The sequence below is a fragment of the Rhinoderma darwinii genome, chromosome 2, assembly GCF_050947455.1.
Source record: "Rhinoderma darwinii isolate aRhiDar2 chromosome 2, aRhiDar2.hap1, whole genome shotgun sequence".
Classification (NCBI taxonomy): domain Eukaryota; kingdom Metazoa; phylum Chordata; class Amphibia; order Anura; family Rhinodermatidae; genus Rhinoderma; species Rhinoderma darwinii.
Genome location: NC_134688.1, coordinates 398,454,218 through 398,472,227, shown reverse-complemented (window position 1 = coordinate 398,472,227; position 18,010 = coordinate 398,454,218). Strand labels below are relative to the sequence as shown.

General features: G+C 42.6%; 1 protein-coding gene across 2 annotated transcripts in view; it reads left to right on the top strand.

The window, feature by feature from the left end:
• SH3KBP1 (SH3 domain containing kinase binding protein 1) overlaps positions 1-18,010 on the top strand; it is a 337,971-nt gene that overhangs the window by 258,067 nt on the left and 61,894 nt on the right. For both annotated transcript variants that reach the window (XM_075854029.1, XM_075854030.1), the window contains one exon: positions 3,096-3,171. In XM_075854029.1, coding sequence (XP_075710144.1) covers positions 3,096-3,171 — 76 coding nt within the window. The remainder of the gene's footprint in view (positions 1-3,095; positions 3,172-18,010) is intronic.

The following is an 18,010-nucleotide window of genomic DNA, read 5'->3' as shown; positions in this document are numbered from 1 at the left end:
TGTTCCCTCGTATGAGCAGAAAAATGGAAGGCTCCTGATGGAGCCTTCAACGCAGATTGTAACTGAGCCTTTAAGGCTATGGACACCTTTGGGGGCTATACTTCTTTTTTTATGTAATGCATGCATTTTAACATAAAAATCCCTTTTGTAATTAGCTTTTATTGAAACTGTTGGAATGTTTTGCTTCTGCAGCTTCTATTTATCACAGTATTTAGCAAGCCGCAGAATGCCATTCACAGCCAAGTTGATGAACTTTGATTTGATCAGTACTGAGCTTAGATGATCACTCAGTAGCACACTGGAGCCACAACTGCTGCTGAGGAGGATAATCGTCCCGGCACGGCTAGAGGCGATATCTGGTCCGTCTTCTGATGCTCTGGTGAAAGACCTGCGGGAGTAAGTGACGTCACAGCGGGATCTCGTGATTCTAGCTGAGATCACGCTGGGCTGTGATTTACACTGGGCTGGAGTGAAGAGAAGTGTATGACGCTGATTGGTCAGTGTCATACAGTTTTCCATACAACGCCCACATGGTAAAAAGGAAAAAAACGCCCAGTTGGTCATTAAGATAAATTTAGCATAAGTCTAAAAAAGAACATAACCTTGGAAATAATAAACGTTTTTTTAAACAAAAAACACAGGCGTTATCAGCATTAAATCACCTATTCGATTAGGTAGGAGATAGGGAAGTGATAAACTGGTGACAGAGCCTCTTTAACTATGTACTCAGGTAAAAGTAAACATTTCCAAAAATATATGTAAACCGTAGGTAGAATTTGTTTCTGGTAAAGCTGGGTAACAAACGTGAGATTGAAGAAATATTTCAGGACAACCTGACAATTGAGCTTTACCTGTAGCATGGGATATACTCCTGCCTCCATCTTCACCCAGTAACCTGTATAAGAAATATATTTACATTCAAGGGAAGAGCATGGCACAAAAGCATATTCTTTTAGTTAAATTAATCTGTTTCTGTATAGACCACGCAGAAAAGTCTATCTTGTTTTTATACCTGGCAGTGACACTGAATTATCTAATCATACACTAATCTTGTGGGGAGAAATACACATTTTCTTCACAATTCTGCCTGTTGCTTTTGGACTCAGTCAACAACTTGTTGACAGACACACCCTCCTTCCTATCAGCTTAGGGTTTGTTCAAACTTCATTTTCAGTGCATGTTCCTTGCAAAAGTATATCCCGGAGCTATGCTACTGCATGCCATACAGTTACATACGTCAGCCATTGACTCCCACTGTAAAAATCACATACTGCACAGTATACGCTTGACTGGCCTAAGTAGAGTCATGTGCTATTTAAACCATTTAACTTTTATTCCCTCTTTTTCGCCCACCACCAAATAACGACAGGTGACAACCGAGGTTGGATGTGAAATGGCCACAGCAGCCGTTTATTAATTTACATTATTTTTAAATGCAATTTAATCCGAAACATTCGGATAACTCCTTTAGGAATTCGACCAGAGAATTCCTTCTATAATTCACATGACCCAACATGGGTCAGAATCAGAAATAACAATCAACATTATTAACACTTAACAGAGCAGGGGAAGTCCTTGAAGCCATTTACACCGGTTTTCCTTTAAGTTAGCCATCTGCAAACCACCACCAACTCTTTACCTCCAGCCGTAAACCAGCTCGGAGGCACCGCTCACCTCTGCAGATGGCTCCAACCACCAGAAGACCACTTCAAAGGGATAACACCCTATGAAGTCTTCAAATGATATACCTTTTTGGGGGACGCATACCCCCGATGCGACCCCCCCCCCACCATTTTGTACTGACCAACCTCAAGGACTCCCCTCGCCAGCTGCCATGACACCCGGACCTGCTCCAAAGAAAATGAGAAACACAAGTTACATAAGCATACGTCATATGCACAATAAAATAGACAAACGCAAAAAACAACCCCAACCCAAAAGTACAACCCAATTTAGGACGGGAGGGTGGGAGCTAGTTTTTTACCTGTTGTTCCTTCCGCTGCTTCCGGCTCAATGCCGAAAACAGCGGGAGGAACAGATACCGCACCCCCGACTCCTCCCCTCTCCGTCTCCTCCCTTTCCCTGCCTCCACTAACCCTTTCCCTTCCTATTGGCTGACCTTCCCTCCTATGGCAGTCATGGAGGCTTTCCCTTAAGCCCTCCGTGCTGCCGTCCAGCCTCATCTTTACTTCTGGTTTTGGTGTTTTTTTATGCATTGCTTTGTATTGAAGATTGTAGTTGACAATGCTTTCCAATGCAGGTAAAAAAAAAGGTATGCTGACACATAACCACCCAGATGTATGTCAAAAGGCCAGAAAAGTCTATGAATACATTGGTAAACATCATGTAACCATAGCCTTAGTTCAGTTCCTATAATGCAGCGCACTTTGCTGCACTACATTCTGGGTGAGTTTGTTTTTTCCTACATGAGATTTCTATACAGTGTTTGATGTAACAAAGAATTTTGGGTGCACAGACCAAGATAAGTAATACAGTGTACGTTTTTTTCATGTAAACTATAAGGCTGGTTTCACACGACCTATTTTCAGACGTATACGAGGCATTTTTTGCCTCGTTTTACGTCTGAAAATACGTCTCAAATACGTTGTCAAACATCTGCCCATTACTTTCTATGGGTATAACGCTGTATTGTTCCCACGACGCGTAATTTTACGCGTCGTACGGCAATTACGACGCGTAAAATTACGCCTCGTAAAAAGAAGTGCAGGACACTTCTTTGGACGTTTTTGGAGCTGTTTTCTCATAGACTCCAATGAAAACAGCTCCAAAAACGGACGTAAAAAACGCAGCGAAAACGGCGTGAAAAATGCGAGTTGGTCAAAAAACGTCTGAAAAGCAGGGTCTGTTTTCCCTTGAAAACAGCTCTGGATTTTCAGACGTTTTTGGTCACTACGTGTGCACATACCCTAAGTGTAAAATAGTGTTCAAAGGTGAATATAGGAAAAAAAAACACAAATCTTGTCTGATAGGTCCTCAGGTTTATAACAATGTTCTCAATTTGCATTTTAGATCGACATTTGTATTTTTTGGACTTCAAAATTGTTAAATAAGTCTTTGTATTGTGTTTCCTATAGACAATGGGGAAAAAAATTCCACCTACTATGGCATCCCAAGAGTCTCTGAAGATGGAAACAGAAAACAAATCAAAGAGTAAGTTTTCTTTTATATATAAATATATACTCCGATCTATAGACTCGATTGAGAAAATCAGAAATTAAATATTTTATGACTTTCCCATCTAAATTTAGAGTTGTAAACAAAGAAAGGGTTAATTTTTTTTCCTATCTACTCTGGATGCAGTGAAGTGGATGGACTTTGAGGGTCTTTAGGACTGTTTATATTGTCATCTGCTGAAGTGGGAGTCAATTGCTGAGTTATAATTACAACATATAAAGAATGAGTGCTGTATATAACCATCTAATTATATAAAAATAGAAAATATTGTATTCATTATACATATAAGACAATAGACAAATAATTATACAACTCATAAGCAAGGTAAAGACTCCAGTAATTAAACATTCCCATCAGGGACATTTATGACATATCCATAGAATATGCCATAAATGTCAGATAGATGCGTGTCCCTCCTCTGGGACCCGCACCTATCTCTAGAATGGGGCCCCCTCAACCCTCGCTGGGCTACGCTGTTTCCATAACGCCCAAAAAAGTGAATGGCAGTTACGGAACTTAGATATGATCGTTTACAGGTGGATCTTGCATGTCTGTGACCCGCCGACACTGAACCTGTCAGATCCACGGAACTGACGGATTCAGTCTAAAGTGAATGATACAGCTGCTCTGTATAGAGAATACAGAACAGCTGTATCTCCAATAGTAAAACGATTTTTTTTTTTAAATAAACACTAATTACAAATTTGCACTAATCACACTGACTAATCTATTTATTAAAAAAAAAATTTTTTTTCAAAGCCTTTAAGGAAAAACTCAATAAAAACTGTTTTAAAAAAAAAAAAAAAAAAAGCCTTTAAGGCCACACATCCACTTATAGTGGTAGGTGACTTTATTAAATGTTCTGGATGAGGAGAGGGAAAGGCGCAGGCAGGAGGGACATGGCATTAGGATGTATTCCTCTCCTTTAGTAATTATGGTGATGGAATACGGTTGGCAGGACGCATGGGGATTACTGGATGCACATAAATTAACGTACTGTACTCCTGTTTTAACAAATCCCACAAGGTTTTTTCACATATTAATATGACACGAGTAAATCATTTTATGGTACTTTATATTAAAAACGTGTCTTATGAATATAGAGGTATTTCTGAGGTATACCTCAGAATTGGGGTATACTGCCTAAAATTAATACGGTAGTGCCGTGTCACCCTTTTATTTGTCTCTGAGGCGATATGTCTGAAGTGTCCTTTTACTCTACAAATGAAAAGAAATTAGTCATAAGACTGTTCATTTTGGCAAGGCTTTTATAGCTTGGCTTAACTTGGCAAAGCAGATCTATAAATATAAGCGTTGTTTTAGGCTGGGTTCACACGTAGCGTAAATGCTGCATATTTTCTGCATCGTATTTCATTGCGGAGAGTCCACAGCATATTACAATAGGAGAAAAGTGGATGGGATTAGAACAAATCTCATCCACACACTGCGTAAAAAACACATTGAAAAAAACGTTCATATATTGACCTGCGGTGCGTTTTTTAAAATCCGCAGCATGTCAATTTGTGTTGTGGAATCGCTGCTTTTCTGTTGTGGGTTTTCTCCATTGAATTCAATGGGGAGGTAAAACCCGCAAAAAAAATAGTAGATGTTGTGATTTTTGCGCTGGAAAAGCAGCAATTCCTCTGCAGAAATCACAACTCAGAAAAAAAAAAAATTATACTTACCCAGAACTCCCTGCTTCTGCGTCCAGCCCGGCCTCCAGGGATGATGTTTCATCTAATGTGACCGTTGCAGCAAATCACAGGCTGCAGCTGTCACATGGGATGAAACTTCATCCCAGTAGGCCAAGCTGCAGGATGTCAGAGGGACGGAAATCCATGGCTAAGGGTAAATATGACCTTTTTTTTACCTGCTAATTTTTATATTCCAGCCCGGAAAACTGCACCACAATTTGGTGTATATTATCTTATATGAATGAGCTCTAGGGTAACACTTTGAATAATTGATCCCAGGTGTTATTCGTGATATAAATATTGCTTCGTAACACGCTTAGATTGTGTACGAAGAACAAAGATAATTATTCATTGGGAGCCTAGAGAGCGGGTTGTTATATTTCCATATATATAGAAATATTACAGTTTAATTTCTCTAAATTCTATTATGCTTTGACATTTTTTTTTACAATTACTGATGCCTGTTTATATAACGCCACATATTCCGCAGCCCTTTACAATTCAGAGGTTACTGAGTAAGTAATAATTGTAATGAGAACACTGCTCCCGTAGTTTACAAGCGAAGAGGAAATAGGGGTGACACAATAGTAAAAGTACTTGATTCATACTATAGTCCTGCCATCTTTTGTACAAAATTGCAAAAGCTGCATATGCCACATCTGTGCAGACACATATTTATATATATATTTGCATAAATGCTGCTTATTTGTTGCGGGTTTTCCCCATTGAATTCAATGGGAGGTAAAACCTGCAACAAATAGCAGTTGTTGCGTTTTTGCGGCAGGTTCGCAGCGATTCCGCCACAAAAAACTCAACTGAGAAAAATAAAAAACTCACACTTACCCAGAAGTCTGTGTCCCTCCCTCCAGCGAGGCCTCCTGGGATGACGTTTCAGCCAATCACAGCCTGCAGCTGTCTCCTGGGATGAAACCGTCATCCCAGGAGGCCGCCCTGCTAGCAGGGCAGATACGCTGCCTGCTTTTACAGAGGAAAAATCGGAAAAGCAGGGTTTTTTTAACTTTTTTTTCCACTACTAAAAACTTTATTTTACTTTTTTTTTTTACACATTTTATTAGTCCCTCTAATGTATTGCAGTATATATAATCAGTCTTTACAGGCTTCAATTAAGCCCTGCCACAGGCAGAGTGAAGGCAGACCTGGTTGTCTTCATTATGATGATGTGTCGGAGAGTGAAGCCCCCGCTGTATAACGCCTCAGATGCTGGAGTCGTGATTGACCGCAGCATTTGAGGGGTTAAACAGCCAGGAACAGCGCGATCGCTATTCCTGGCCGTTAGTGCCAGGTGTCATCTGTAATACACAGCTGACACCCGCAGCATATGGAGTGGGCTCAGTGCATAAGCCCGCACCATACTTCTCCCCCTGCACCATGACGTGCACTTACGTCATGGTGCATGAAGTGGTTAAAAATACTTTTTTATTAAAAATTATTTTTGCTTTATGAGATACAGCTGCTTTGTATTCTGTATACAGAGCAGCTGTATCGTGCGGGAACTTAAGGGTTCATTGAAAGAAGGGTCCCGCGATCTACCTGTAATTGATCACATCTAAGTTATGAACTTAGATGTGATCGATTACAGCTCGATCCTGCGTGTCAGAGACAAAAAGTCATGTCTTGTAGTCTAAAAAAAATTAGTAACACATAAAAAAGCAAAACAATTATTATTCTTACCTTTCCTGGTTCGTGGAGCCGCAATGTCAGCGAGCTGGGCCCTATATCTAAGCCTATCATGTGTGATACTGTCTGCTGAGCTACTGTATCTAATCTTATCCATAGCTATAGAGTCAGAGTGCTACAGATATGCTGTCTCATATATATATATATATATATATATATATACACATACATATACACATACACACACACACATTTTTTGGGGTGGTGGACATATGTTAGTACAAGGATACTTACTATTGGGGCCCTGTATCTAAGTCTATCGTGTGATACTGACTTCTGGGGCACTGTATCTAAGCCTATTATGTGTGGTACTGTCTGCTGGGGCCATGTATCTAAGCCTATCATGTATGATACTGTCTGCTGAGACAAAGAGGGTATGTGGGACTACGTACAGGAGACTGCATGGCACTGTCTACAAGGGGGATGTATGGCAAGGGGACTGTGTGTGGAACCATACAGGGGGGTTGTGACACTGTATACAGGGGGCATTGTGTGGAGAACGCTATACAGGTCTCTTTGATTAGAGCCCCGAGACATAACTTTGCTTGGGGCCCCAGAAATGCCAAATTCACCCCTAAGGGTTAGCACAAGGATACGTACTGCTGGGCCCATTTTTTTCAATGTAATTGATGCGTGAAACACGGACACGGATGTCGTGAAATACACCAATATAGGACATGCAGTGCGTAAAATACACCAATATAGGACATGCAGTGCGTGAAATACACCAATATAGGACATGCAGTGAGTTTCACGCAATGGACACTCGCTTTGTGAAAACTCACGCATGTTTGAATAGCCCCATTGAAATCAATGGGTCCGTGTGCTTGATTAGAGCCCCGAGACATAACTTTGCTTGGGGCCCCAGAAATGCCAAATTCGCCCCTGAGGGTTATTCACACGAGCGTGATAGATTTACAAGGTTAAAAAACGTGCATAAATCTGGTTGCGTGGGTTGCGTTTTGCATCTGTGCTTTGCGTGTGGCATATGTTTTTCACGCACTTGCAAGCACTTTTTTTTTTTTCATTGTAATTGATGCTTGAAACACGGACACGGATGTTGTGAAATACATCAATATAGGACATGCAGTGAGTTTCACGCAATGGACACTCGCTGTGTGAAAACTCGCGCATGTGTGAATAGCCCCATTGAAATCAATGGGTCCGTGTGCTGTGCGTTGTTTCAACACACAACACATGGACGAGATTCACGCTCGTCTGAATGAGCCCTAAGTCTATCATGTGAGATACTGTCTAATGGGGACATGTATCTAAGTCTATCATGTGTGATACTGTCTGCTGGGGCCCTGTATCTAAGCCTATCATGTGTGATACTGTCTGTTGGGGCCATGTATCTAAGCCTATCATGTATTATACTGTCTGCTGAGACAATGCATCCAATTCTAACCAGCAGTGTAGCTATAGGAGCCTTAGTCTTTTTTTTTTTAAACTCATTTTATTGAAAGTACACAGTGCACAAGGTATGATAAACATAACATTTTGGGTGACATGCAAGAAACCCATTATTCCAATGTAACATAACCATACAAACAACAACATCGATCTCTGTTACACAATGAGAAAAAGAAATGGTACAACCTTTTCCGGTCTGTTATTGAGAATAACCAATACATTTATAGGAACAAAAGCAATGCAAATATATACCACTCTGTTATAAATACTTGTACAATCCAGGACTGATCTCGTCCAAACTACTATTGAACCTTCCCCCCCCCCCAGTTGGGGCCCGCTACCCCGTCCCTACTTACTCACTTAAACCCCAAGGCTGTTTAGGGAAGACCTGAGGTCACCTACATTAAATGATGCAAGAGGCGATGAGCACCAACTACCCCACACTTCCAGAAATTTATACGGACATCCCCTATGTTTGTATACTAAATTAGCGTAGGGTATTACTGAGTTGAGCAGTGATTTCCATTGTGGAACCGTTGGAAAAAGATCTCCCATCCAACGAAGTGCAATAGCCTTTCTGGCCATGAACAGGGTCTCCCGTAAAAATATATCTTCATAGTGTGACCAGGAATTTGGTGGGAGCAGTCCCAACAAACATAGTCCAGGCTCACAGGGGACTCGTTTACCTGTTACTGATGAGAGAAAGTCTGTGACCTCTCTCCAGAATTTAGATATTACCGGACAGTGCCATACCATATGGTCAAAGTCTGCCCAATCATGCTGGCACCTTTTACAGCTAGCCGAGGAAGATCTGCCCATATGCAATAGCCTGGTAGGAGTTATATAACATCTATGGATGATGTAAAGCTGCGTCATTTTATTATTAGCCGCTGGTGAAACCGCGAGGTGTGAAGACATTGCATCAAGCCAATCCCCCTCAGTCAGGTTCGGAATCAGCCCCTTCCATCTGAGTTCCACCGCACATCCCGCATGTGCTAACCTTTGAGACAGCAGGAACGTGTAAACTACTGATATCAGGCCCCGCGGTCCTTGTGTTCGAAGCACCCCTAGAAGGGGTAGGGAAGAAATCAAAGTCTGAGCGTGTCTGAATTGGGCCCTAAGAGCGTGATGCAGCTGTACACATCTAAATGTATCCCTCTCTGGCACCTGGAATGTATCTTGTATCTCCCTGGCTGATAACGCGTGTCCATCTCCAGTACTCAAATGCTTCAATTGTGTCACCTCTAAACCCTCCCAGAATGCATGATCCTGAAATCCCAAAAAGTGAGGTAATCCATGGTTGGACCACAACGGCAACTCTGCTACCGTATCTTTAAATTTCAACAGTGATTTTGCATGAGCCCATACCTGCTTCGCCAGTTTAATCAACGGTAACGTATGCTTAGGGCTAAAATCATGTGGTTCTAAAACGGGCCATAAGTTAGATACTCTGAGAAAATGTGCTAAATGATGTTCGGCATTGGGCAATGGATCATCCAACATCCACAGCCTAATATATCTAAGTTGACCTGCCAAGTAGTATAAAAACACATCCGGTAGTGCCGCTCCCCCCCTCTGTTTGGGCCTCTGCAGAGTGTCTATTCTGAGCTTGTGTCTATTCTTTCCCCAGATAAATGGAGTAAATAAAGAGTTGACCAAATTAAAGAACTTTTTAGGAACCATTGTGTCCGCGTGCTCCAAGACATATAGCAGTTTAGGTAGCACTACCATTTTAATTAGGTTAATTCTACCTGCCACTGATAAGGGGAGTGACTTCCAGACTGCAAATTTATCTTTCAAATAAGAAAGTAGAGGGTACACATTAATATCGTATGAGTGTGAACTATCCCTAGATATCCAAACTCCCAGATATTTAAAACTATGCACCACTTGTAGACCCTGAAAATGTGAGCCCCACCCACAATTGTTAGAATGGAGAGGCATGAGAAAGGACTTACTCCAGTTAACATGCAGGCCCGAAAAACTGCTAAACACCTCCATCAATCTCATAGCCCTGGGTAGTGAGGCATTCGGGTTGGCCAGGAACAGCAGCATATCGTCAGCATACAATCCTATGCGGTCTTCCCGTGGTCCGATACGGATTCCCTGAAGGGCCCTATCTTTTCGAATCCCTATAGCCAGGGGCTCTATGGCAAGTGCGAACAATAATGGGGACAATGGGCACCCCTGTCTCGTACCCCTATGAAGCAAAAAGGATGGGGACAAAATCCCATTAACCACTACCGAGGCTCGAGGCTCTTTATATATGGTCGTAATCCATTTGATAAAGTTGGTTCCAAACCCAAATTTCCTGAGGACCTCACAGAGGTATGTCCACTCAACAGAGTCAAATGCCTTGGCAGCATCCAAGGATGCCAGCGCCAAATCCTGCTGCTCCCACCCCCCCATCTGAGTAACCACCTGAGCTCTGCGAATACTATCCGAAGTGGATTTCCCTGGTATAAAACCGGTCTGATCAGAGTGTATGACATCATTGATGACCCGCGCTAGTCTATTGGCCAATAATTTAGTCAGTATCTTATAGTTTATGTTAAGCAGTGATATGGGACGGTAAGAACCACAATCCTCTGGGTTCTTGCCTGGTTTCAGAATAACTACTATGGTAGCTTCTTTCATAGAATCCGCCAGGTCCCCCGCCAATAAGCACGCCTCAAATAGAGACAGAAGTTGGGCTGACATAACCTCAATATATTGAACATATACTTCCAGAGGAATCCCATCCGGGCCCGAGGCCTTCCCTTTAGTCATATCCAATATACACTCAGAAATCTCCTCTACTGTGAAGGGGGACTCCAGTAACTCACAACCCTCCTCTGACAACTGTGGAAACTGCATGTCATCCAAATATTTCTCCAAGTCTTCCATTGAGTGCCCAGCCCTAGACGTATATAAGTCCCTATAGAAGTCTGCAAATTGAGCCACTATCTCCTGGGAGGTATGAACCAAAACATTCTGAGCGTTTCGAATGTTCAACACTGGAGGAGACAAGGTATTCTGTCTCACCACATGAGCCAAGAGTTTGCCGGATTGGTTACCCAATTCAAAAAAGGATTGGCCAGTGAAGAAGATTCTACGTTCCGCCTTCTCCTGTAGTACTAGAAGATAATCTCTCCCCACCGAGAGCCAAGCCTCCCTGTTTTGTGGGGAGGGATCACCCACAAACGCGGCCTCCAATTCTCCACATTTTCCCGCCAAATCCCTTTCCCTTTGGGCCGAGGAGCGCTTAACAAAAGATATTGATGATTTCAGGCAGCCTCTCAAATACGCTTTCAGCGTATCCCATCGTAATAACCCATTCTGCTCCTGCCTATGTGCTTCGAGAAAGACATCTAGCTGATCTGGGATTCTATCGTTCGATTTGATTAATTGGAGCCAAAACGGATGAATTTTAAGGGCCCCCCTCCTACCAACCTCCGGTAATGACATTTGCAGAAGAATCGGACTGTGATCAGAAATTGCTCTGGGAAGATGTTCAATGCTCACCATAGAGTTATATACCGAGGGCGTGCCAAAAATATAATCTATACGAGACAATGCATCAAATTGTGGTGTGTGACAAGTGAATTCGCGAAGTCCCATATGACTAACTCTCCACAGATCTACCCAGCCTATCTCCTCCATTAATGAGGCTAATGGGGAGACCCCTTGTCGTACGTCCCCCTCTCCACTACACAGGAACCGATCAATAGCCTGATCCATTATAAGGTTCAGGTCTCCTAGGAGGATCACTCTGGCTTCTTGATATGCGGAAGCAAAAGAAACCGCCTCCCTAAGTAGTGCCAGAGACCCTGGCGGTGGGTTATATATCCCCATTATGACATAAGATGTAAAGTTAATGTTGGCGTGCACAAATACGTATCTCCCCTCAGGATCAATTCTGGTATGCATCACTTCCCACCTAAGGGTTCTATGAATTAATAGAGATACCCCTCTAGAGGCAGAAGTTCTAACAGAGTGTCTACTCCACTGAATCCAGGGCTTACATAAAAGCTGTACTGTGTCTGCTGTCAGATGCGTCTCCTGAAGACAGATTATATGTGGGTTCACATTTTTAAGCACAGAAAAAATCATATTCCGCTTCCTTGGAGTCCCCATGCCCCTCACATTCCAGGACAAGAACTTAAGTGACGCCATACTTAGAACACTCTCTATGTACTGATAACAGCCCTTCCCTCTCCCCCCTCCCCCTAGGTAGTGCCATTCCCTGATACGCTCTCAAAATGTAAGGTACTCGTTTTCTGACATAGTGTAAAACAGAGATCAAAAACATGAACCACATAAAAACCCAGTTAGCCATCAGAAGCTCAACAGGAGCTCAATAGCTATATACTATATATGCAGGGGGTAGCTTCCACCGATAAGGAATATACACAGTGGAATCACAAATCAGGCTGCGTACTCCAACCAGTTCCCCCCTGTAATGTGCTTTACTGTGCCACAGAATAAGAGGAACAACCGCCCGTTAGTCAGAATCCCCTATTAACACTTCGGTAACCTACTACAATCACGTATCTTAACAGGAATAATATATGATCTGGAACCATTCTGAACTCCGATCCCCCTACTAGGCATAATACAGGAAGATAAAGCATTATGATAGGATTCTTTAAACAATATCTCTCCCAAGTATAACCTATCCCCACATGCAGGACAACAAAAGTCTGTTCAGGATACATATTCACCATGCCAGTCCCCAAGAAAACCTTCATCTTCTAGGCGACCTCATATTCCTCAGCAACCATTCATCCGCCTCCTCCGGGTTGGCAAAAAATACTGCTCGATCTCCATCGACGACTCTCAAGCGGGCCGGATAAGCCATAGAATATGGACTTTGTCGGTCTCGCAGCTTTCGTTTAATCATCACAAACGATGCACGTTGCCGCTGTAATTCCGGAGAGAAATCGGGGAAAATCGACACCGTGACGTTGTCCACTTTAATGGCCCCCTTGCGTCTGGCTGCCTGCAGGACCAGATCCCGATCCTTACAATTTAACAATCTCGCCAGGAATGGTCGAGGGTTCGCTCCAGGGGGTGGCGGCCTCGCCGGCACCCTGTGCGCTCTTTCCACTGCAAAAGCCTGCGAAAACACGGTATCTGGAAACATATCTTTCAGCCATTTCTCTGTAAACTCGTCCGGACGGGGTCCTTCTGCTCGTTCTGGTAGGCCTATAATGCGAAGGTTGTTCCTCCTTAGCCTGTTCTCCAAATCATCCGCTTTCTGGCGCCATAAATCCACCTTTCCAGAGAGGTCTCGAAGAGTGCGGGGTATATTAGCTGTATGGTCCTCCAGGTCAGACAGCCTGGTTTCAGCATGCTCGACTCGGTCCCTCAAGTTGTGCAAATCCTGCCTCAGGAGACCCACATCCACCTTAACCTCCTCTATTTTTGTCGTGACCGAGGTCTTGGTCTCTAATATCGCCGCCAGCAGCGTCTCCGATACTTGCTGCAATGTCAGGCCAGGCTGTGCTGTTACCTCAGCCGCAGGGCGTAACTCCGACTGCCCTCCAGGAACTTTTGCCGGCCCCTCTGCTCCATGCTGTGAGGCCTCGCCGCGGGCGCCATCTTGGACCGCACCTCGGGCAAACTCTTTCAACTTCTCCGCGGCTCCTGCCGCTTTTGACGGACCCATTTTGCTCCTCAGGGGTCTCTTACCCTTTCTCCGCAAGTTATAAGAAATGGTGGCAACAGTAATTCCTCCGCAGGATAAATAATAGGGGTCTCTGGTCAGAGCCGAAGTTCCGTGCGACCGCTCACATCAGTGCCTGGCCACGCCCCAGGAGCCTTAGTCTTATAGATATGATATCTCCGATATATATGGGGAGGGGGGTAAATATATGGCTCGGGGCTTGTGCCCCTGATCTTTTAAGACCCTAGGGACGCCCCTGGTCATTGCGCTGAACTGCGTCTGTAAACGCGGCCACTCCATTGTCTGCATTGGCACCAAATGCTTAAAAAAAAAAAAACGTAAAGGGGCCCAGATGTCTGTTAACTCCCCCCCCCCCATAGGTACACCACTACTTATGACTATTTTTATTATTATAAATAATTCAGTAGAATGTCATGTTGTGCCTTCCCATCACATGACTTTAAAATTCTATATCCTGGGCTATTTAGCATGTATTCACTATAATATACAAGACGCTATATACAATGTAGCGGTTTTATCAAGTCATGTCATGTTATATTATATAGACCTTTTCGCTTGGGGTGGTTTTAAGCGGCACTGTTTTCTAGCACAAATTCTTGTGAACTGGAAGCCGTTTTGCTTTTATCGTTGTGAACTCTTTACTCCCATAAATAGGTGGAAGCAATAACAAAACCACTGAGACCGTCTAATGGATAACTAAGACGCATTAAGTGAACCATGCCCGGTTATCAGATTGCACATGCTTTATTTTACCAGGGAACCTCAGGGCAATGACTTTCCGTCTTATAAAGGGCACTCATCCACAACAAATAGATGATTGAGGAATGTTTATCTGCGGCATCAACCCCTATACACATTCACTGCGGGCGCACTATCTTTACAGCCAAGCACAAAGTTTAGCATGGAGGGAGCCCAGGATTGAGGGGAAATAACATTTTAGAGTGGTTGGTTTGGTGTAAAATAACTATGATTTCCTACGCAATGGTTTTTTGTTTGAACAATCACCAATCACGCTGCTATTTGTAAATGTCATTCCTTTCATTTTTGAAGATTTTTTAGTTTAGTTTGGTATCTACAGTTTTTCCTCGCTGGTTTTAAAGTAGCTGATATCGCAGTTTTATTTCCTATAGACTGATAAAGCATGTGCCCTGTGTGCTGAACATAAGCAATGGGCAAATCTGAAAAGGAAGGGTTTCAGCCCCCATTTTCTACTTTTAGGAAGTGTGTACTGAATGTATGTACATAACACATGGTATTACATGAGTATTGGGGTAGACGGGGCAAAAAACTCACTACGCGCAAGTGGAGATCATTCGATTTTAGCTTTAGCAGGGAAATTGACAGTACTGTATATCATTTCACTGAAACCTGAAAACCCAGAGATTATTGTTGGCATGGACGCCCATTGTTGAGGAGAACGTCATACTTGCCAAGCTCAGTCTTATATTAGACTGCGTGACCGGCAGGATCTCCACCTTATTCAGCCTATAAATGCCCTTCCCTTTCCAGCTTTTCTTGTTGGTCGACAGTACAAGATTCTTTCTGCTGCTCCATTTCCCTTAACTGCCATATATTTTGGGATGTGCCTCAAATTAGTTTCTGCCCGTTTCACAATAGAGCTCACTAAACCGGCTTGTACTCCTATTTATAGCGTTTTATAGTATGTGGTTTCATCAAGCTACATTTAGACACCGCATACATAAACCTGGCCTAAGGGAGTTCACACACTGGATGTACAATAATCCTGAGGAGACGGCCCAGATTTAACTTTTATTTAGTAATAAAAATAATAACATTTAATAGGAAATATTTTTCTACGTAAAGTATCTCTACAGGTGTGGGCTCACTTTCACAAAGTTTATAGACAACCTATATATGTATATGTGCACACTCAGTCCGGCCTCTGGGACCCCACCGATCACTAGTAAATTGACGTTTTTCCCATGTAGCTAACGCAGCCTAGTTTGGGCCTTAAGGCTCAGAGCCCATTTTTCAAATCTGACATATTTCACTTTATGTGGTAATAACGTTGGAATGCTTAAACCTATCCAAGCGATTCTGAGATTGTTTTCTCGTGACACATTGGGCTTCATGTTCGTGGTAAAATTTGGTCGATATATTCAGTCTTTATTTGTGAAAAATTGCAAAATTTAGAGAAAATTTACAAAAAATAGCATTTTTCAGAATTTAAATGCATCTGCTTGAAAAACAGACGGTTATACCACCCAAAATAGTTACTAGTTCACATTTCCCATATGTCTACTTTAGATTGGCATCGTTTTTTGAACATTATTTTATTTTTCTTGGACGTTACAAGGCTTAGAACATAAACAGCAATTTCTCATATTCTTAAGAAAATTTCAAAAGCCTTTTTTTGAAGGTGCCAGTTCAGATCTGAAGTGGATTTGAGGGGCCTATGTATTAGAAACCCCCATAAAACACCCCATTTTAAAAACTAGACCCCTCAAAGTATTCAAAACAGCATATAGAATTTTTTTTAACCCTTCAGGCATTTCACAGGAATTAAAGCAAAGTGGAAATTAAATTTGCAAATTTCATTTTTTCTGCTGAATTTCAATTTTATTCTATTTTTTTTAAGTAACAGAGAAGGTTTTACCAGAGAAATACTACTAAATATGTATTGTCCAGATTCTTCAGTTTTTAGAAATGTCCCACATGTGTGTCTACTGCGCTCGTGGACTAAAACACAAGCCCTAGAAGCAAAGAAGCACCTAGTGCATTTTGAGGCCTCTTTTTTATTAGAATATATTTTAGGCAGCGTGCCAGGTTTGAAGAGGTGTTGAGGTATCAAAACAATGGAAACCCACCAGAAGTGACCCCATTTTGGAAATTACACCCCTCAAGGAATTCATTTATGGTTTTTGTTATCATTTTGACCGCACAGTTTTTTCACAGCACCTATTTGAATTGGGCTGTGAAATGAAAAAAATGATATTTTTTCCAATAAGATGTCATTTTTGATCAAAATTTCTTATTTTCACAGGGAACAACATACCCCATTTTGTTGCCCAATTTGTCCTTAGTGCGGCAATACCCCATTTGTGGTGATAAACTGCCGTTTGGGCCCATGGGAGGGCTCAGAAGGAAAGGAGCGCTATGTGTTTGTTGGAGTCCAGATTTTGCTGGATTGGTTTTCGGGTGCCATGTCGCATTTGCAGAGCCCCAGAGGTATCAAAGCAATGGAAACCCACCAAAAGTGACCCCATTTTGGAAACTACACCCCTCAAGGAATTCATTTATGGTTTTTGTTATCATTTTGACTGCACAGTTTTTTCACAGCACCTATTTGAATTGGGCTGTGAAATGAAAAAAATGATATTTTTTCCAATAAGATGTCATTTTTGATCAAAATTTCTTATTTTCACAAGGAACAACATACCCCATTTTGTTGCCCAATTTGTCCTTAGTGCGGCAATACCCCATTTGTGGTGATAAACTGCTGTTTAGGCCCATGGGAGGGCTCAGAAGGAAAGGACCACCATTTGGCCTACTGGAGCTTTTCTGGTGCTAAGTCATGTATGCAGAAGCCCCTGAGGTACCAGTACAGTTGAAACCCCCGAGAAGTGACCCCATTTTAAAAACTACACCCCTTAAGACATTCATCTAGAGGTGTAGTGAGCATTTTGACCCCACAGGTATTGTGTAAAAGATAATGCGCAGCAGATGGTGCAGTGTGAGATTTGCAATTTAATATATATATATGGCATGTCAGTGTCCGATATAGGGTGCCCAGCATGCACCACCGGAGATCTACACCCCTTAAATTGTAATGTGGGTTCTCCTGGGTACGGCAATACCCTACATGTGGCTGTTATCAGCTGCCTGGGCATACGGCAGGGCTCAGAAGGGAAAGATGAGGGGGGTAAGCTGTGCGGAGTGCATCAGGGTAAATTAAAAATCAAGGGATGTATGATACATTTTAAAACAATCTTTTATACAGAGCCCTGGTTTTTCGGGACACGTGTCACATTGGTATATTGTGTTCTTCCTTATCCCCCTCTTATAGCAGACTCTGCACCTCTTTTGACTCTTTCCCTTTCCACCGGTTTGGGGAACTTCTACTGGAAAGTGTTGCCCTGGTACGATGCGTGTGGCCCCGCTTCCAGAAGTACTGGGTGCCCCCCTTCCTGTTCCCTAAAGATTAGATCTTGAAATTCCAGGAAAGTTCCCCTCTGGCCTGCACATCGACGTAGCACGTACGCATTGTACAAAGCCATCTGTATGATGTGCCCGGCCAGCTTCTTATACCACACCGCATGGCGCTGTAGGGCTTCAGGGCTTGATCTTACAAGTCCACACCTCCCATGTACCTATTGTAGTC